At 42.5% G+C, this 21721-nt stretch overlaps 1 protein-coding gene across 2 annotated transcripts; it reads left to right on the forward strand.

Annotated features, from left to right (window-relative positions):
- The first annotated feature begins 734 nt into the window (after positions 1–734).
- On the forward strand, positions 735–20896 carry tbc1d5 (TBC1 domain family, member 5). 2 transcript variants are annotated; one of them, XM_072370764.1, is made up of 23 exons: positions 735–814; positions 5769–5820; positions 6215–6332; positions 7061–7118; positions 7290–7398; positions 7619–7708; positions 8752–8826; positions 9658–9725; positions 9817–9919; positions 10276–10364; positions 10486–10536; positions 11512–11581; positions 12557–12729; positions 12819–12961; positions 13386–13492; positions 14569–14654; positions 15787–16091; positions 16298–16360; positions 17255–17463; positions 17587–17686; positions 18196–18275; positions 18627–18884; positions 19293–20896. In XM_072370764.1, the coding sequence occupies exons 3-23, from the start codon at positions 6233–6235 to the stop codon at positions 19572–19574; spliced, it is 2619 nt and encodes an 872-aa protein (XP_072226865.1). In that variant the 5' UTR covers positions 735–814; positions 5769–5820; positions 6215–6232; the 3' UTR covers positions 19575–20896. The 2 variants fall into 2 exon arrangements, with proteins under 2 accessions (XP_072226865.1, XP_072226866.1); XM_072370765.1 differs by lacking the exon at positions 16298–16360.
- Positions 20897–21721: the final 825 nt, after the last annotated feature.

A 21721-nucleotide genomic window follows, 5' to 3' on the forward strand; every position in this document is an offset into this window, starting at 1 on the left:
GTGATTTGATGAAAAAAAAGACGGTGGACAAGACTTACTTTCAGTGTAGACTGCTTGCCATGAAACTCTATAGGCTACTAATAGTCTGAAAGGGGACATGTGTCCTCAACAGTTTAAAGAGGAATACCTATGAATAAATAGGAAAAGATTAAAAATGTAAAACCTGATAAATGAACAGACCTTTCCCTGAAATTATATTAACCTAAGCATTTATTAAAAAGGCTTTATCAAAAGTGTATAATAGTATAGCACAACTTTATCTTTAATTTATTTAATAAAACAAAACAGGGTGGTCCCTGTCATCTCCAAAACGCCAATGTCCTTAGTCCCATCTCATCTCTACAGTGGCATGTCGGACCTCTGACCTCCTTAATACATTTAATTGAACAATTAATCAACATATCTTATACATATGCATTAATATCTGCATTTCGATTGCTTCAATATAGACACTGTCTTCATGTTCTCTAAATGGATCTATGCCAGGTACTAAGACTTTGTGACCTGGCAACCTTCTTATTAACAACTATTCCATTAAGCATTGGCCTTCGATTTCAATAAAAAAAAAAAAAATCAGTAAATGCATTCAATAAATGCAACTTATTAAACAGGAATCTAAATGCAACAATAATGCACAAAAAATGCAAAAAGAAGTGGTAGCTACCTTCAAACGGCCGTATCATGCGCCGTGTCGCGTTCCCTGATCACATGACCAGTCAGCTGATCTTCAGCACATCCGCCTGATCTGCTACTGTTTACAAATCAGCGGACTGTCCGACACAGCAGAATGAGGACTCCTACATGATCTGGACAGGTATTCAAACAACACTGAAAGCCAGTAGCTACTGATAGATGCTTGCGCTCGTGCCAAACCGTGTAAGTGTGAGGGGGCGTCACAGCTTTGTCTCGTGCCTTGCAGCGGCAGTGGTGCAGGAAGTAACGACAGGCCCGTTCCTCGGCTCGGTTGCATGCTAACAGTCAGGCTAGCTTCACATTAGCTTCCTATCATCTCCAGTCATGTTCTGTTAACCCTGACGGCTACAGCCATCCACCATAAGTCTGTTTAACTAGCATAGCCCTCGTTCAGAATCGTTAGCCGACACAGCATTCAGACTAGCGAAGGAGTTGCTTGGTGTTTGTCTTTTGTCTGGGCCACAATCCCGCTGGCAGCAGCCACCCATCCGTCATACAGCAAAGACGGACTTTTTTTTTTTTCAAGTCTTTGAATTAAAATACACACGCATTGCCAGTTCCTGCAGAAAGTTAAATTAATATCGCAGAAAGACGTTCTGTCCTCATGACACCAATGAGTGAGCGTTGCGTGGCTTAACCTGCTTCGCTGGACTGGGCCACCCTGCAAGTCATTTTCACTGAGGTGCTCAGGGAAATGCAGAGGTTGAATAATAGGCTGGCAGATCGGTTTCACAATCCCGAGGACTCCAGGGACGGTTTTTTTCCCATCCTTTCGTGTATATAAAAAAATGGCAAAGTGTACAGTAAGAGGAAATAAGTGGGCATCGTCTGCACGGTCTGTGTCTGACTGTTCCTGGATGTTAAAAGGTTTCTCCTTCTTGCACAATAGCTTTGCTTATAGTGCAGTGGTTTCCAGGCCTTTTGTGCATGTGGACTTTTTTTTTTTTTTTTTTATATCTGGCCTCTCACAAGTTGTACACAATTGCCTGACAGTAATCATCTGAACTAACAAAGAGGGGTTTTTTTGCGTTTCTTTGCATTCACTGGTATAAAACAGGTGGATGGACTCCACAGAGATGCCCATTTCATTTTGCAAAGGTCACTCTGTGTCCCCTTTTTTGTTAAGGTTTAACGGCTCCATTGGATCAGCATCGGGTGACGGTATTGTCGTTAGATTTTTCTTGCAGAGCTTAACACCACCACATCATTCAGATGATATGTTGTTAATTCTAATAAAAAAAGGAAAGCCTTTAACTGTAAGGAGGGGATTTGTCATTTTTGAAGAAAAGGACTAGCGATCAAAAGCATTAATACCGCAAGTCTAAAACTAGTAATGGCACTAATGGTGTTGATAGTATCACACACACACAAACATGTATACATATCTCTATACTTTGATATGATGTCATGATTGTGACAACTCTACCTGCACGATAGTTTTCCTGGTTTTTGCTTGTGTGTTTTATTAGAAAAGCTGCTTTCCGCCCCCTCAGCTACGGCTGCATTTCAGTGCATTGTGAGCAGTTCAACAAAAGAATGATTATTACCCCCCCCCCCCCCTACATTTTGATGTAACATTGTCCAATGAATTGCAGCAAAGAAGCTCAGATTAGCAGGGGGAAAATATCCCTTTTAGATTTCTCATATGACTCCTTGAGGGTGTCCAAATCCCCAGCTTGCCAACAACTGCTCCAGTTATTCTTTACAGTACAGATGGATGCATGGTAATCGAATCAGGCAGGACCCAGAAGGTTCACGATATTTTGCAAAGGTTGTGGTTTCAAGCATGTTCTCAGCTTCTCGCAGAGCATGTGACCGTAAAGGCTCTTGAGCTCTAGCTGTGTGCTGAAGTAAAGGCATGTGAGTTTATTTAGCTGAGGGTGTTCCACTTTGACTAAACTACAGTCTCCCGCTTCTGCTTTGGTTTCCAGTGACAGAGCCTCTCAGTGCTGTTCACAGAATCCTCTTTAAATATTCAACCTTTAAAGAGTTTTTTTTTTTTTCATGGAATATACTCTCATGTTGTAAAGTGGCGGGACTTTATAAGCTGTGATATTTAAGGTCACTTTCAGGAAAATTACTGCCGTTTATTAGGGGAAGCATCTTGGAGTGAAACTGGGTGACTTCTGTTATTCGCACATGATCGCAAGCGTTATTATTTCCTTGTCAGATCATGCTTGGTGAGATAACGCTGAAGGAAGTCAAGTGGTCTTTAAATTGAAATAAAATGTCCTCATGAATCCGGTTTGGCTTTGGCATCTCAGGCTTTTGTTAATCAACCCCAGGAACAGATCCACCTCGGCACAGATGGACTTGCTGTTATTTGTCTGCTGATTTATTTATGCATTTCATTATGTATTGATTTAATTATTTCATGAACGATTCGCGTTTTGAATTATTGAGTTGTCTCCAGGTGCTGTGGGTTAAATAATGCAGAAACTAATTTGCCTTGATTTTAATGTAGTAGAGTCAGGAAGTGATTTTTACCTTCGACTCCGGGAAGAAGTGACTAAGAGAAGACTCGCCTCTGGCGGCATTGTGCGAACACGGCAAGGCCCTTAAGTCTTTCAAACACTCTCAGTCACCCACAAAGGCTTCCACAGAGTCACACAAAAGACATCTCCTTGAGGTACAAGCAGCGGCGAGTGATCAGCAAAGGCCCTCTTTACAAAGCTTAGAGTGACTTTATTTTTGGAAAGAAGAGACAAAATATCAAAATATCTTTTTCAGATAGTTCTAATGTGAATTAGTATTCTGCGCCAGAAGACTGGTGTTTATATTTGTAGATGCTCCGGAGACTTTGACTCTTCCATTAAAGTGGGAAGACGGCCTATTAATGGAGACACCTATTCACAACACTCCTCTATTTGCCTGTACTTATGGATTAGTTCTGATTGTTTGCTGGGATAATGCCGTTTTCATGAGAGAAACCCCACTGACTTAAGGGGAGTATTAGTCTTTGAGGAGAGCAGATGTTTCCTAAGAAAACAGCCACATGCATTATTCATGTAAAATCATTTCTATTTTCGCGGCGCGTGTAGCTAATTCATCAAGCAGTGTTTCATTCACATGGTTAATGGGTTTAAGACATGCCTTTGTTGTGTTATTTCCACATTTAATAAAATGAAGGAGCCCATAATGCTCTGTGGGTGCTTACTATTCCGTTGGCCTTTTCGGGCTAACTATGTTCATAAACGTGGAATAATTCCGAGTTGGATAAATGGTGGCGGTAGAGCTGGTTAACCTAGAGCGTGATGGCTTACAGAGAAAGTGGAGCTCTTAGAACTTGGGAGAGAATAGTTGGTTTGCCCAGTCGGCGTCTTAAACGGACGCCTCTGAGAGTGTTTTTGTCTTTGCTGCTGAATCCCTCTGTGTACTGCTAAAGTCAAACAGTGTGACCCGAAATCATTAAAGATGGTCACAGTATCTCTCGCACTCACAGCACAGTGTGTATAACATATGTTACTATTACTCGAGGCTACAGCAGGGATTTTTCTAAAGCCAATTAGTTTTGACTGGGTGACTCCTTCCATTAACTCACTGCTCGCAACCCCAGATCAGAAAGTGTTGAGATGCTCTGCAGAGTTGGAAAGAAGTGATTCACGCACTTTCCCAAGATGGCTGTAGCCGTCAGTGTTACCCAAGATATTTTAAATGTCGTCAGTTAATTTTCATTTTCTCAGTTAACATCCGTCTGTGCATTTCGGGACGACAGCACATTCCATCTAAAGTTGGGACAGTAAAGCTTTCACCGTTTTGTGATGTTGCCATTCCTTCTCACAGCACCTGAAAGACTTTCTGGGCTTGAGGGTAAAAGGTGAAGAAGGAGTTTCAGGCTTTAGTTTGTCCCATTCGGTTCTGCAGACACACTTTAAGATGTGTAGATGCATCATGTATCACAGAAAAGAGTCGGATGTACATCTGAGAATAAAGACTGACTAATTTGTCATCTCTCTTTTTGCGTATCTGTGGTATTTTTGTCTTTTTTTTTTTTTTAAAAGAGAGAAATATAGCAGGTTGATCTTGAGAAAAACTCCATTAAATAAAAGTGCACCAAGTTACTAGAGACATTGGAGCAAAAATAGCAGTTTAAATGAATTCAACGTGGGAGGGGAATAAAAAAAAAAACCTGATCATCATAAATAGTTAATTACTTAAATCGTTAGTTAGTTACTGATCAGCTGATCAAGTCGCGAAACATTTTCCTGGATTATTTAGGATGAAACAAGACTGTAGCCTCATTAGAGGGTTGGACATCTGGTTGGATTCTAAACGCTGCCATTAACCAGCTTTGTAAGGATCTTTACCCTCATGTTAATCATTGCTTACTCATTCTGTCTGATGGAGTATTGTGCATTTATGTTCCGCCTGTCCCCACCATCCAGTGCACTGCTGCTACTTATCACTCAATGCCAGTGTAGTTCGCATCGTAGCCAGAAGATACGACTACATTGTGAAAAAGAAATGCAGTCGTGAAGAATTAGACTTTGTCTTAATCACGTCAGAAACGCCACAGTTTATGTGCCGTGCGAAGAAAAGTCTGTTGGCTTCAGAATGTTTAATTGATGCATTAATTTGCCTCCCTAATGACTTCATTAGCTTTGCTGGTTATGTTCGATATATCACATTGAGCACGGCTGAGCATCAGGCAGCTCAAGAGCTTCTTGTTAATCTCAGCCATTCCTCACATACTGTAATCGCTGTCTGTCTGTGTTTTATGTTACAGAGTTGTGAGCAACGCACAACCGAAATGCACGGTTTGATCATTTTGTTGCACAGAAACATAACCCAGCTTGCTTCCTGAAGTGCTAATCAAAGTGTCTTTGGTGTCATAAATATTTAGCAACGTTGCTACTGCCCGCCTGCTTCCACTGCTGCGGCGTGTGAAGTCGCTTTTGTCCGCTGGATATTAGAGGCAGCATTTCTTTGATCAGCTACTCCAGGTTTCCTTTTTTCGATGCCGTCTGCTGCTGCTTTGCTGACTGTTATTGCGCCAAATCAAATTAGTCCCTTTAACAACCTCCGTGTGCTAAAAGGTGATTGGTGTCTTTGTTTCCGACCTCTTCTTCTTGCAGAAACATCTTTTTCTTCTGAGTCTTGACTGAGGAGAATCACAAGGCTGTGACAGTAAGTACTGAGATCAAAGGCCTCGAGGGTGCTTGTTTTTTGCGTGTTAGTATCAGAGAAGCTTTTCTGACTTATGTGATGAGGTCAGAAGTATGAAGTAAAGTAAGCAAAGCCAGTTAGCACAGGCTCTGATCGATGATTTGTGTCCTTATCAATAGATGTTAGTCACTGCAGAGGGAGTCCTTTGTGTTTTATCACCTGGGCCCAAAGGCACGTGTACCATTGCATGAAATAACCAAAGAGTAGCTTAAGGTTCTGGTAGTCGCTTGACTAATCTTTTTTTTTAAATTTACAGTCTGTCATGTTTTATTACTCTTTTTTTTTTTTTTTTTTTAAATGTACTTGTTGCGCCTGATGTGCTTGCTCTGTCTTCTCTATGACCTCATTCTCCAGGTCCAGGCGGGTTGCGGTCATGCAGCACCCCAATTTCGAGACCCGTCACCCTCTCCAGACTGACGAGCAGCAGGAGACGGGCTTCGATCCGCTCCACAATTTCAACAAGAATCGCAGCAGTATGTCAACTCTCCGTGGCAAACTCTCAAACCTGTATTATAAACAGCGCATTAGTCCGGGGAAATGTATTTATATCCCAATACGCTCTCTGTCTCTGCGACTGTTGGCTCCTTGGTTCTTTTTTCGATTTTGTACCCCATCAGTAGCCACCTTTTTAAGATTAAAACTAGACATCTCGGGCTTCTTCTTCATGACTGGTCTTTTAACAGAGTCTGAGACAGATGGACAAGGTATAGAGGAGCAGAGTCTTTATAAATGGAGGTTTATGATGGAGATGATAAAAGTCAGATTTGGAGCTGACTGAATTGTGAGTCAGAGTCATGGTAAGCAAAGCCTCCAGGCTAAGGGTGTTTTTATGTTTCGGTGTGAGAGAAAGCAAATGTTGTGCGCTGGCATGTTGTGGAACTGATGAATATTCATACTGAGCGTCCCTGTGGAATGATCTCCTCTTGTAGCTAATGTTGACAGACAGGTCTCTGACTTGAATGCATGTTCACCTGCAGCTAGATTTAATACTGCTAATAAAGAGGATGAGCAGTATCGCGCTTTCCTTTCTGTCATCACTTTCTCCGCTTCTGGCCCTTTCTGCTCCACTGTGTTGCCTGTAAAAGAAGGCTCAAAAATAAGTGATTGGTCCTTTAGAAGCAGTGAGGAGGCCAGTTCCTTTTTTATCAAAGGTTAATGCCCATAAGCACTTACATCTCCTCTGTGTCCCTTTTATTTACAGGAGGATCTATTGACAGCAACACTTACTCACAGTCTCAGTCAACCTTCCTCTCATACAGGTAAGGGCTTCCAGTGTTTTCTTCTGTGGTTGTGCCACGAACTCTTGGCTCATCGCACTATTCCAACCTCTCAGTTTACTGCTGGATGACACATTAGATGGAAGACTGTGCCCAATTTGGATTGAGAAGCTCATAAATCTGGTAATTCTCCGCCTCCCCTCCCCTGTGCAGGAAAGAATGGGACGAGTTGTTCCTCAACAGTAATTACCTGGCCAGGATCCGACAGCAAGGCATCAATGGTCGGCTGAGGAGCAGCCGCTTTCGGAGCGTATGCTGGAAGGTAACCGCCAAGTGGATCAAGCTGTCCTATCGAGTTAGATTACTGGGCTTTTGGTAAATTCCCTGCCACAGAAGAGTGCAGATGTTCAACTCAGTGGAAACAAAGCCCAGAGTTTATTTGTGAGGGGCCCAGTGTTCTGCATGCCTGTGACATATTTGTGAGGGTTTTTTTATTTTTATTGAGTGTAGCAAAGACTGATCCATACACTGTGTGTCTGCAGTTGTACCTGGAGGCTCTTCCAGAAGATAAAGGGCAGTGGATCAACAAGACCAAGGAGCTCCGGGGCCAGTATGAGAAAATCAAAGAGATGGTGAGAGCGCCCCTCTGTGGCCATTTCGTTTTGTTTCATGAGGAAATGAGCTCATAGAGCTACAGTAGTGAGAAAAAATCTTGAGCCCAGAGTTTATTATTATCTCTTAAGTGACCTTGACCCTTTGATCTATTTCTCATTTTCAGTTCCGTCCTTGTAGGCGTTTTAAAATTTCCTCTTTATTTTAACACTGACCTATGACTCATTCGAGCATAAAAAAAAGCACCAAACTATGGAGATAAACCAGCATTATCTACATATAGCAAACAACTTAGCAAAGAACTCATTTTAGATTTGATCTTAAGGCACTGTCACAAAGACATACTGTGCTCCTATTTAGGTTTTTTTAATCTGAGAAGTATGACAGCATAAAATAGCACTTTTGCACCAGATTCTCAAAGAGCTTTTAGCCCAAAAAAAGCATGGCATATCTCAGAAACTGTGGAGGACAGAGGAAGACGTGCAAAAAGACCCGACACAGAACCTGAGAGGTGTATCTGATCCTTCAGTCCATCTGTCTACTGTTCACTGAAACCTCATCAGAAATGGTCTTCCGGGAAGGGTGGCTGTCAAAAAGCCATTCTTTAAAAAGGCAAATAGGGGAAAAAAAGACTGCGGGATGCAAATAACACTAGAACTGGACTGAGAATCGGATCCTGGAGGGATGAATCCTCCCCATGTCATTGAAGCAGTGTGGGATCATCTTGACAGAGAACAGAGCTTTATATACTACATTTATACTTCTGTTTACCCATGTTTGAAGAAATCGCTGCACCTATTTCTTGGCCTCACATCAAGAAAAGCGGGGCGTCTCAAGACTTTTGCACAGGACTGCATATAACTTATCTTTTCCAGATATAGTGGTCAGGCCGGATAACTAAGAATGGAAACAAATACATGTCCTTACATCCCTGCAAAACTGTCAGCAGCCGCCACAATTTTAACGCATAGCTGCTTATCTGCTGTCATGCTTACAGAGAGTAGGGTAACGATGCAACGGTGAGTGTTGCCTGCTTACCTGTGTGCGTTGTTTTCCGTCGCAGCACATCACGAACCCCCGCAAGGCTGCCGGCCAGCAGGACCTGGTGGTCAACAACCCGCTGTCCCAGGATGAGGGGGTGAGACTGTGTGCAGTGTTTTCTCCATCTCTGTCTTTTCTTTTTCTTTCGTGTTTGCTTATGATTGGTGACCCCGATACGTTCCCTTCAGATTGTGTCATTAGAATTATAAGACTGTGTCTCATCAGTCTTCATACAGTAATTATAAAGTCATTTATTTAGGTAATGATCGACTCGCTGCTCAGTTGTTGTTTCTTTTTTTTTTTTCTAGTCATTTTATTCCCTCACAGTTATTGGCCGAACACTTGGTCTCTTACTGAGTGATGGCTATTAGAAAGCCCCTCTAATAATCATAGAGAGGCAACCAGAGCCCTTTCTGGCGAGCATGGAAATCCGTTAAGACCTGGTACACTCCCAGTTAATCAGTTTGCATTAATTGATGGTGCCGCTTCTTAGTCTCTTTACTCGGTGCACAGCTGGTTCACAGAATCTCTAAATCGTGGTGTATAAGGAGCAATTCTATTCAAGACAACTGGAACTGGTATTCAGCTGCTGTTTAAAGATTCAGCTCACGTGTCCCAACCACTGCCCCACAACGTTCCATTTATCAGAACCAAATCATCTGTGAGATGAATCGCTGCCCAGGAAGGAGCTGAATTCTCCATAATTCCTTCTCAACTGTCTGTTTTGGAAATATCTTTTTGTTCGTGTTATTGAAGAGACTGTTGATTCTGGCCCTTTTTTTTTTTTTTTAAAGAAAAAAAGAAATCCATTCATTTACTTGTCAAATTATCATTGTTCCTCATCCATGTGGTAGCAGGTTCATTGTGTGATCCCCAAATCCCTCAGGTTTCTGACCCTGTCCTGTTTTTTTTTTCCCATCTCGTCCAGAGCCTGTGGAACAAGTTTTTCCAGGATAAAGAGCTGAAGGGGATGATAAAGCAGGACGTGTTTAGAACGTACGAGGATCTCTTTCACTCCGTTTCGCATGTTTGTTTCTATGCGATCAACGCAAAGTAAGCCCATGTTCTCTTCCCCCCCCCCCTCAAGATTCCCTGAGATCCGTTACTTCCAGGATGACGACGTGAGGACCAAGCTGACGGACATTCTCTTCTGCTATGCCAGAGAAAACGAACAGTTACTGTATAAACAGGTAAGTTTAAATGATTATTTTTTTGCCTTTTTCTCATTTTACAGGTCTTTCTTGGACTTTTTGGCATTTTTAAGAAGCCGTGGTCTTGATAGTCTAGGAGGGGAGGGTTAGATAACCTGGTCGTTATCAGTATTTGTAACAGATGCCAGTGAAGGAATGGATGGCCGGTGCAGCATCTCATTTGCAAACTGGAAGTGACACACCGTCTGCTGGACCTAACAGTATCTAAATTAAAGCCGTCATTAGGCATTAGTAACCTCGTACATTATTATTAAAGGCAGACTGACCACAAATGAACTGTATTTTCTATCTACCTTTATAGGTCTTACACCCCCTCTTTTTCCCTGTCTCTGCAGGGAATGCATGAGCTGCTGGCTCCCATAGTGTTTGTGCTGCACTGTGACCACCAGGCCTTCCAGCATGCCAGTGAGACAGCCAGCCCCAGGTCAGTTTGTACTCGCTGTGAAACTGAGTCTGTTGCCCTTTAGTTGTCCTAACACCTTTAGACCTGCTGCTCTGCAGCCAACATATTGTCAGTAATTGATGGTGTCTCCGCTCTTCCACAGTGAGGAGATGAAATGTCTATTGAACCCGGTGTACCTTGAGCATGATGCCTAGTGAGTATATCCGTATCAGACGAATGATGGAAGTTTGCAATTATGGGTGGGCGATATGACGATATTAAATCGTGAAGGATTGCAAGAATCTGTAACGATCTGTCAAACTGATCGTGGGATCATCTAGGGCACATTCTATAAATCGCAGTTCTATGATGATGCACCAGACGTATTACATCAACCTGACCGACCAATCACAGCGAATTACGGCCAGTGACGCACTTTCTTACCCACCTCCTTGTTTGTGTGTAGCAGTAGCCGCATGGAGAAGTTTGTCGCTAAAAAAAATTCCACCTCCCTTATATGGAATAGGTTTGGATTTTCCGCAACTGATCAAGTGCAAGCAAATGTAATTTGCAAAGTTTGCACAGAAACGGTTCGCACGTCGGGTGTCAACACGACGAAACTGTTCAATCACTTGAAGAGGAAGCATTCCAAACAGTATGCTGAGAGCCAAACAGCGAGGGGCCCGGCGGCACCGGGCACCGCAGGCGGAGGCAGCAGCTAGCTAAGACCAAAACAGACAACATTAACCATTTGACAAAGGCACTCCGTATGAAAAGTCAAGCAAGCGTTATAAAGAGGTAACAGAAGCAGTTGCCTTTTATCTTGCAATAGATAAGGTACCGTTCCAGACGGTAGAAAAGGAAGAGTTCGAACGTCTGCTTCAAGTAGCTGAGCCGCGGTACAAGCTGCCCAGCCGAAAATACTTCTGCAACACTGTCTGTCTGTTTTTCACTTTTCAATTTAAGATTGTGATAAAATCGAAGTCGTGATTTTATTTTTTAAGAATCGTGATACGATATTTTTGCCATATCGCCCACCCCTGTTTTCTTGTGACAGTTTTCATATTTTAGTCACCATAACTGGAATTGTGGAGGACTGTGTTTATCTCACGGTGCTGAATTCGATGCATTTTCATTCATGTCTCCTCTCTGCGAACCCACACATTCTCTCCTTTACCTCACTATTCAGTGCCATGTTCTCGCAGCTGATGGAGACAGCAGAGCCATGGTTCTCCAGCTTTGAGCGGGAAGTGAGGAAGGTCAGTTTGATGGGGTTTTTTTTCGTAAAGTGAAGAAAATCTTTTGACACTGGAGTTCATTAAGCATTGTACCACAATATCGGCTGATTGGGAAGCATGACTCTATGGCGACATAAAGTAATTTCACTGGGAGTTTCAGTCCTGCTTGATTTGATGAGACATACGGCTGGTTGCCATGGTATCAGCTATTGCCGTTTAATACCCTCGCAAACACGAAGCATCTGCTGAACTTGTGTTTGCGGGGGTATATGCAACCGATGCTTCAGGGGACAAGCGAAATATGTATCTGTTGTTTTTTTGGTTGTTTTTCTTTTACATTTTAATTTATTTACATTTTTTCATGCTCTCACACGGATTCATTTGCTTTTTCATTTTGCTGCACCTTGTTTCCCATTGCATACATTTTGGAGGTGTGCTGGTTGACACTTTAAACTCCTCAGCTGTCAGCTCCCTGCAGTAGTTGATCATTTATGGACATGGATTGATAGACCCGTGCACTCTGAGCTTGCAGATGTTGGAAAGGATGGAGTTTCATGAACTAACTTAATTCAGTTGTGCTATGGCAGCTGGAATGGGACAGTAAGCACTGAGTCATTGAAATAAAATGCAGTTACTTGCTGCAGTTTCCTCTGAATCCCTAATGCTTTGGTATGACTTTGAGAACAAAAAACTCTGCCACTAATAATGAAAATCACTTCATAGAAAAGTAATAGTGTGAATACATTGACAACATATTGCAGAAGGACTTTGACCATTAATAATACCAAGCTCGGAACGTGGTATCTTAAAACTCAATATCCAAACAGCAGACATCTGCAACCTTTTTCTCAAACTGAGAATATTATAGATTCCTCCAGAAAGTAACAATAGCTCTTTTCAACACATGGTGAATGTTCATCAGTCAGATGGACACAGATGCTGCTAAATGATGTTTACGTAATGATGTGCCAGTTATATAATAATCTGCTCCCTCAGGGTAAGGAAGAAATGCTGACCAGCATCCCGTTCGCTCGGCCCCAGGACGCTGGGCCGTCTGTTGCCATAGTGACCAAAGTCAACCGTATCCAGGACCAGCTGGTGAAGAAACACGACATTGAACTGCACATGCACCTCAATAGGCTGGAGATTGCCCCTCAAATCTACGGCATGTCAGTATTTACTCCTTCAGCCCGTCTGATTCTTTTCTCAACCCTCAGCTGTGCTCGGATGCAGTTACCCTGTGTGTCTGTTTCTTTAGCCGTTGGGTTCGTCTGCTGTTTGGCCGTGAGTTTCCTCTTCAGGACCTCCTCGTGGTGTGGGATGCTCTGTTTGCAGACAGCATCACTCTCGACCTGGTGGACTACATCTTTGTGGCTATGCTGCTCTACATCCGAGATGCTTGTACGCTCTGTTTAATGAATAATCAAATAATTCCAAGCGTAGGTCACACGTCACTGGAAGAATGTAAATTGCTCTGCCTCATTTAATCCAGTGAGGCTTTAAGTAGAATACAGTAGATCCTCTCTGCCTTTTGTACAAGCAGGGTTGTGGTTCAGACTTGAATGGCACCAAGTCCATCTCCCCCTCTTCTCTAGATAATGTAACATTCTCTGGAAGCCATCAGTCTGAATTTTTTAGGGCAGTTTTTCAAGTTTCAAGTAACCCTGAACATGAGACAATATTGATATCTGTTGCGCAGCTGGACTGCTCTCTTGTAGAAAGACCTCAGTTAGATCCAGACAGCACATTTTGTCCTCTTAAAACAGCTCAAAGACTTGTAACAACTGCAAACTTTACAGATGATCATTATCTCTGTCTTTTTCAGTAATCGCTAGTAACTTCCAGACCTGCCTGGGCCTACTAATGCACTATCCTCCAATAGGAGACATCAACGCTTTGCTGCAAAAGGCCTTGTTCCTCCGAGATCCCAAAGTAAGCTAACGGAATCATTTTGCTTGATTGTGCTCACAGAGGAAGTAGATTTGCTGAAGCGTAACTCCCACATGCAAAGCAGTGGGTTGAAATCCTTGAGCAACAGTCACATATCGTAGACCCAAAAAGAGAAAAGCCATCTAGTAGTATGACACCTTGAAATGGTGATAAAGTAGGGGGGGTGGGGGTAAAGTCAAAATTGGCAGCGACGGTTTCAGATCCTCACACTTGAGTGGGTGCATAATAGTGTCTTCAAGGTACTGACGTTAAATATATGAAACCAGGTGCAATCAGTGAAGCGGGCATTGCAGCTAATTAGAGCAAGTTCCTTAGATATAGTATATGTACACGTGTATTTTAATCTTAAACCTGCATCGTAATATCAGAAAAACACCGACTGACATAAATATGAATACACTTTGGCTATTTTCCTCATTAAAACTAGAAATGGTTGTTCAGTTGGTCGTAAAATGTATTCGCTCTGATGTTGAAATGGAATTCTGTCGATAGATATCTGCAAAGGCAGTTAGGAAGTGAAGCCATTTACACCAGCTAGGAGCATCATCACTTGCTACAAAAGTGCTCGTGCAGTTGTGTGTATTCCTTTTCAGTTTTCACATTGAGCCCAAACTGTTTTTAGGTTCTGCTATGTGTCTGTTTTTTTTGTTTGTTTTTTTTTGGCCATAATTCTTTTCATAAGTTTCGTAAGCATACCATGTTTAATATCATAAATGCAGTGGACTACTTTGAAATTGGCCAGAGTTAAAAGAGGAAAGTCCCTGCCCTGAGCATGAGTTGTAGTTCTCACCATAACGCTGCCTTATTGTTGGTGCTGCTTCCTCTTGCAACGGTCTCGTATAATGTTTGACTATTTTACTGCTAAGACGGGGAAAGTGGAAACAGAACTTGGTGTTTGACGCCTCAGTCGCACTCATTTTGCTGCTTTTCCTCACATGCAGAAGGCTCTCGCAGTTCCTTTTTACCCTGACATGTTAGCTGAGTCTTGGCATGATTTTGTTTACCACAGCAGAGCAGCGACGCACAGTAAGTTGCTCATGTTGTCCCACGTTTTTCAGAACAACCCACGCCCTGTCAACTACCAGTTCCAGCAGAACCTTGATTACTACAAAACAAGGGGAGCTGACCTGATGAACAAGACTCGGTGAGGCAGCTACTGCACTCGGGACCATGTGAAACAAATGTTCCTTTTCTCCTGCATTCCTCCTTTATTTTTCCCATCTTTTTCTTCGTTAAATCAGAAGACACAGAGGTGGTGCCCCCACTTCTCAGAGTGCACTTGGGTTTTTTTGCATTGCATGACATTCTCAATTTATCTTGGATCTTTTCATCGCCGTAGATTTTTATGCTTTTGAAATGTCAGGAACTACAGGGCTGCTGGTTGTAAAAATGACTGAACATCTACAGAGTTAGTTGACTTTAAGTTGTTGAATTTGAATGTCACTTTATTTGGTTTTGGTCAATACATTTAGGCCATTTTCAACAATCACATTGATTGTTGTCCTGAAATTCAAGCCACATGTTTGGGATTGTTTAATAAAAGTATTTATATATGTATAGATATGTATTTAAGCAGCATGGATTTGAATAAATGTTTGTTAGCTGTCCTGACTCAATCGATCCGTGAAATTTCTCAGTGACTGATTCTAAGTGAGCATTTCTGCAGATAGTTAAGGGAAAATTACACCCGAAAGGTGTCCGGATATGCGAAACAATGAGTTCACGCGGACATCAACCTCTGAACCTATACCAGTTGACAAAAAAATACCAAATTTTGCACATGTAACGTCATCATCTCAATATGTGGGACGCCATGTAGAACACCATGTTTCCTCAGTGGCACAGCCACTAAGTCTGAATGCATTGCAGCTGGGTTTCAGTTCAACAGTGACGCATTGAAGTCGTGTTTGCAAGCTGTAGCAATTCAAGCATGTGGTTTGTTTTCAGGAGCTCACTGAGGTCAGCATTTGCTCTGAGGACAAGTGCTCACAATCTGTCAGGACTCAGATCTTTGCCTCCTCTGGCTTCATTTTGAATTCATGTTTAGTAGCTCCTTTTCTTTCCTCCCTGAGTCATGTTATCTTGTATCTTGGCACAATACCAAAACTTGTGGATGGACGAAATGTTCTTGAATATCTGAGTTATTAGTTCAGTGTGTGTGTGTCAGGATTTGTGCGCATGAGACCAAAATCAAAAGTATGATCCTGCTAATAATTCTTATCTTTTCTTCTTCTCCACAACTTCCCTAAGTTTGTCTTTCTTACCTGCCGTTCTAGGTCTAGTTCCAGTGTGAAAGCTGCTCCCCTCAACATCAACAAGGTCTCCAGCAGCCTGCTGAACTTCGGCAGGAAGCTCATTGCTCCGGCCATGTCCGGAGCCTCCAGTGGCATTTCCCCCATCAACAGCGAGGTACACTCCTCCCCAACTTCCTCCTTGTCCACGTCGCCTACCTCTGCACAAGCACCCATCCTGCCGCACCCGCTGGCTGAGCCCCCAGCCCCAGTGCAGACACAGGGCCAGGCCCACACTCAGAACTACCGTCTGCTCAAGTCTGAAAGCATGCCGGTCCACCTCAGCAAAGGTGAGCAGCATGACGCGGAGCAGAGCTGCTCCAGATCTGTGTCAGGACAGACTGATAATCCTGATAATCTGCCACCCATCACTGTTTGTTTGTATTGCTGGTTATCAATTAGCTGCATGTCGTGTTTAACACTGATTATCTGAGTGTGCTCAGCCGTTGGTTTGCTTGGTTGTGGCAACATCGGCTTTGACTCTCTTGTCTGTTAGATGGAATTTCAGGTGGAGTGTCTCAGAGCTCTCTCCCAGCACAGACTCACACTGACACACAAGGTAACAGCTGCCATGGCAACCGCTTGTGTGATGCGCTCCCCCATGCTTTTGTCACTTCTAATGCATGTTTAAGCACAAAGTGTTTAATTCACCCTTTGCTTGAATGCTCATCTGCTACCAGACAGGTACACATTAGAGGAATCGCATGTACTGCATGTGATACTGATCTGTGACCAGCAGATGGAGATAAATTATGAGTGCATTGATGCCTGAGCTGTCAGTGTTTTGCTGTCCAGAAGTTGCCATGTGTTTGTGCATTTAAGTCGCTGATAATATGGGAGTTTTGAGCATCTGCTTGTTTCCTTTGCTCTGACATAAAAAAAACTGCAAAGACAATGGTTTGGCCATATATTTTCCACTCAAGTTTGCATTTAAATGATGCATATTAACAATAATCAACCTAATTCTTTGAGTAGAAGTAGGATCTCTGACTCTGCATATGTCCAGTCGGAGATCCTGCTGCTGCTCATCTTTGCATTCGTTTAACCAGATCACATGTCAGCAGGGGAAAGGGAGAGAGGGAAAGGGAGCGTGAAAAGCAGACTTATTAGTGTTGAGAAAAAGAGAAGTACAATTATTAATTGGCAAGTTTATCCCTGTTTCTTTGTCGGGGGTAGATTAATGCATCATTTAAATGCAAATGTATTTAATATGTACTCTGCTATATTCAAATTCTGAAAAAGTCTATAATTATTCAATTGACTGGTTTCCAATGACTACTTGTTTACTCTTAAGCTTTTAGGTTGACACTAACTAAAATTACACTAACTTTGATTTCAGTTGTGTAAATGCAAATTAAGTACGGTCACTCCAATGTGGTTCACAATTCGTAATGCTATCATTAACCTTTGGTCCATTCTTTTCCCTTTCTCTTGAACCTTTTTTTTTTTTTAGGCCAAAGCTCCTGGACAGTCAGCTCCTCCGCCAGCATAGAGAGCCTCTCTGGTGGGCGGGGGCAGTCCACCTCCTCCCCACCTCTGCCCCTCTCCAGAGGGAGTGATGTCAGCACCTCATCTCCACCCCTCTCTGCCACTAAAAAAGAGTCTTTCTTCAACATCACTCGCTCTCGCTCCCACAGCAAAACCATGGGCAAGAAAGAGATGGTGAGCCGTTTGACCTGTTGTGTTTTCCAATATGCTTGTTTTTTAAAAATGTTGTCAGTCTTTATGTCTTTCTGTCTATGCCTTAATCCCTTCTCCTTTTTGTCTTGTATGTGATGTCAACAGGAGGAGGACCTGGAAGCCCAGGTATCTTTTCTTCAAGGCCAGATTAACGACCTGGAGGCCATGAGCAAGTACTGTGCCAAGATGATGAATGCACACATCTGTGAGTCCTGCTTCTGATGGTCAAAAATACCATGTTCAGTTTGTGAATCCAGAAACACAAGGCTGACTGGCAAAAGATGAGTTTAAAAAAAAAAAAAGCTTCTTTCTTTCAAGAAACGCTGTATAATTCCAGTTGTGTCATTTTAATCCAGCACCTTAACCTAACAGCTGTTGGATGGAGTTTATTAGTCAGTTTTAGATATATATATTATCTTCATTTGTCCTTCATTTATGATCTAAAAGAGTTTGGTTGAGTAGTTCCACACCTTATCATAGATCTATTTTTGTTAGCTTTAGATTTAGTTTTACCCTTAAACCCTTTTCACACACAATCCATTTGGACTTGATTTGACAAAAATCACCATTCAAGTCAACATCTTTACTGGAGATTTGGCCAAACGTCAATGTACGATCTAAATGTACGATGCTCTAACACTTAGGAAGTTTGAATGGGGTTATTTTGTGGCTGAGTTGAAAGCAAAGTGACTGAGTTTAAAACTCTCTCTGTAGGTAAAATCCAGGAAGTGATTCTCCAAGAACACCTAGAGAAAGAGGATGAAGTCCTTGTGTCGCTGGCTGGACTCAAACAGGCGAGTGTGGATTGATGTTTGTGATGTGGCTGGTTTAAACTGTTTTCACTCAAGCGCTGCACTTCTGAAATGTTCTAGAGATGTTGCCAAGTGGTTTCTGCTGATGAGCAGGTGTGCATGTTAGCATCCTTAAATGCTGACCTGCATGGGACGCTTCCATGTTGAATCACATGCTGCCTGCTGGGCCCTTTAAACGGACACTCCCCTGCACCCCTCCCTTGATATTTCTGGCTGTGAGAGCACATCCTTAATAGAAAATCTCTCACTGTGCAGTCCTTTTTTTGTCATGTTCGTGTGTGAAAACTCTTACATTGTAGTCACTTTACTGGCCGTCTGTTTCGATAACTTCAGGTCAAAGACATCCTAAAGGGGGCGCTGCGCTTCAACCAGAGCCAGCTGGAGGCTGAGGAGAATGAAGAGATCACCATCGCTGATGATCACTACACCTCCACAGCAGCAGCTGAAACTGCTTTGAACACCATCAGTCATCACAGCGAACAGCAACAAGGGGGAGACGATAAGAGGAGCCGAGACTCTGATCTGGAAGGGAACGTGAGCACGGTCGGGAAAGACGAAGAGGAGTCGGCGGTGACCCCAGCTGAGCAACAAGTGAGTATTCTATTATTCCTCTTTTTGCTGCTGGAATTATTGTTTTGAGCAAGCTGCTGTGCAGGTATTAACTACAAATTGATATTAATTTCAGGCGGTTTTTAGGTTGTATCATGTAATTGTTTTGATCTTTTGATCCAAGATATGTTTTTGTTTTTTTTCATGTCGGCCGCACTGTGCGTTTAAAATGATCCAGTGCTTGTACATGAACTTTGATTCTAATTTTGAAGAAAAAACTAAGTAATGAAAACCAGAATGATGCTGCATAATTGCAAAATTTGCTTTTGAATTTGCCGGGCCAAAGTTTTAGCTCGATTGTTGACGGGGCCAGAATCATTTTGGGAATTCATTCACAGAAGTACTTGGTGTGTATCTCAACTTTACCGTATCTAAATCTCCCGTGTGCAGGCGGTGTCGTCTGTCGGCTCAGAGGGTAAGAACTGGGACGACTACATCCTTGTCTGTCAGGACGGAGACCTGCACGCCGAGGGTGGAGGACGGGCTGCATCAGCGCACACTCCTCCAGTTAGGCGAGGGCGTGGCACGGTGCGACTGGAACCTGAGGGCGCATCTGAGACTTTGCATGACCCCCTGATGGCTGGCACCACCTCGGGCTCCTCCAGCCCAGACGAGGGCTCCACCCACAGCAAGGACTCCGACTTCACCATTGTTAACCCAAATGACCTGTGAATGTGTGAACTGCCCCCGTTCTCCGTCTCTTACACCTGCTCCGTTTCATCTCCCGTTTGGGGGGGGGGGTCTGTTGGAAGAAAACTGACTTGGGATCAGAGAGGGGAACCAGCAGCTTTCAGTAGAGCACCACTGGAAGTGCTGTCAACTTAAAAATTGCACACGTGGACTGTGACTGTGTCTCTTTAACTGTCATCTGTGCCACTTCGGTCGTGTCTGAGCTGATGCTGAATGCTGTCTCATCTACCTAATGCCTGTCTCTTTATTATGCTGGGCCTGTTATGGGTAGCATCTAACCTCACCCTTAACTCATACTGTTTATTGTAGTTCCCTTCTCTGCAGAGAGAGGGTGCCATTGAACTGCTTATGCTGTCACAACATGGTCACTCTGTTAGACCTCAAACTGCAGTGTCCCTTCAGGGGAAGACTCTTCTTTTACTGTACTGACTGGGAGTGTGATAGTCTGTCTCTTCTGAATGTGGAGATCTTGCCATACCCCTACCTGCGTTATGTCTGCGAGTCTGTCTGTCTGTCTTTGAAAAGGAATCGTCCTTCTCTGAAGCTGAAAGGAGAGGAGGATGATGTCCGCCTGTCACTCGTCGAGGGCAGCTTTCACCTCCCTGAAAACCAGTGCCTCTGACCGTTACTCTTCTCTCAGCCAAACGAAACCTAACTCTGTGATCTTATTCTGTCTTTTTTTTTTGTTTTTGTGAGCTTTTTTTATTTTAAAGAAAATATTTTAACCGTCTAGATTCTTAATTCCCCAGATAAAAATCATTAAAATTAAGAAACAAGTCTGTTTTGTTTTTTTTTCTCCTTTCTTTTTAGAATGTATTCCAGTGTGGACATTTTTAATGTGATAAGTTCTCACATTAGGAGTGAGCTGTTCTCATGTTCTGTGGAAATTATGTGAGGTGTCATGCAAAGAATGTCTCTCTAGCTGCCCATTCAGCATAATTAACCCTAGATCAATAAAACTACATTGCTCTTGCTATACACCGATGTTAGTGTCTGCTTTGGGAGTGCTTTCCTTGCTTTTAAGAGCGTCTAAATTTCTAGTTTGTTTTTGTATCTGTTTTGCACGGCCTGCACACAACACTGCTGTACATAAAAATAATTTATTTGTAGAGACGCCGCTCAAGCGATTAGATGTTTCTCTTGTCCTTGTGAGCTGCATTTGAAACATCAGTCTTCAAGGTCCATTTAGTATATCCCTGTTTCGAAACAAGCTGGAATGCTGTGTAAAATGTGAATAACGATGCAATGCAATGATTTGCAAACAACCATCACCTTGCATTTAATTAAAATAGTACAGAGACTCATTACAAGTGTTGAGGTTTTGTTTTTTTTCTTAACGAAATATACTCCTCTTTCATTTTAAATCAGCAGCCTTCTTTACACAATGCAAAGTTTATCACTGTGTTGAATCGGCTTTTCTTTCTCTGGCATCATTCTGAAGATGAAATTGTAGCGTTTCCTGTTCGACACTCTGGCACTTCAGCACCCGGACATGTCGTTGTAATACATGCAGTATGTGGTTTTGCATTGTCTTGATAGGAAATGCCAGGTCTTCCCTGTAAGATACGCTTTCCTAATGGCAGCATCTATTGCTCTGAATCTTTAGTTAATGCTGGCTTCACAAATATGCAGCCTACCCATGTCATGGATGGTCTTCCATGTCTTTAACCTGGTGAATGGAAAGTTTAATTCTTCCCTCTCACCATTTTATTTGAGCTACTGTTTCCTATCTTTTGTTATTTTCACGATATAGTTATACTTTGATTTGATGATGCAATGACGAAATGTAGTCATTTCCACAATAGAACCTTGTATGTATGTATTTCTAACCACGCTTCTGAAATCACAAACAGCCATTACTGATTTCCGCTCCCACCCCCTGCCTACAGAGATTCCTCTGAATCTTTGATTAAGACTTGTAGAAATTCCCCATGATGTTGGCCATAGAAGATTTGCTGATTAGATTTGCATGTATTTGGTCTACATCAGAACATCTGACAGCATTTTACATTCCACGTTTATTCACAATTATTTCTTTTGATGAAAAGTTAATTCTTAACTTTTACGCTTGTCTGTCAATTATTTGAAAAAGCACTGAAAGCCAGTTAAGTGTAATCAGTTTGTGCAAT

This window comes from Leuresthes tenuis, unplaced genomic scaffold (assembly GCF_036924035.1).
Source record: "Leuresthes tenuis unplaced genomic scaffold, fLeuTen1.0.hap1 SCAF_18, whole genome shotgun sequence".
NCBI classification, from domain to species: domain Eukaryota; kingdom Metazoa; phylum Chordata; class Actinopteri; order Atheriniformes; family Atherinopsidae; genus Leuresthes; species Leuresthes tenuis.

Excerpts from the sequence above, each read along its gene's own strand:
- tbc1d5 (XM_072370764.1), top strand. The coding sequence starts at position 6,233 with ATGCAGCACCCCAATTTCGAGACCCGTCACCCTCTCCAGACTGACGAG. Across the intron at positions 16,092-16,297 it reads GCCGGTCCACCTCAGCAAAG|ATGGAATTTCAGGTGGAGTG; the intron begins GTGAGCAGCATG and ends CTTGTCTGTTAG. Across the intron at positions 17,464-17,586 it reads CCATGGGCAAGAAAGAGATG|GAGGAGGACCTGGAAGCCCA; the intron begins GTGAGCCGTTTG and ends TGATGTCAACAG.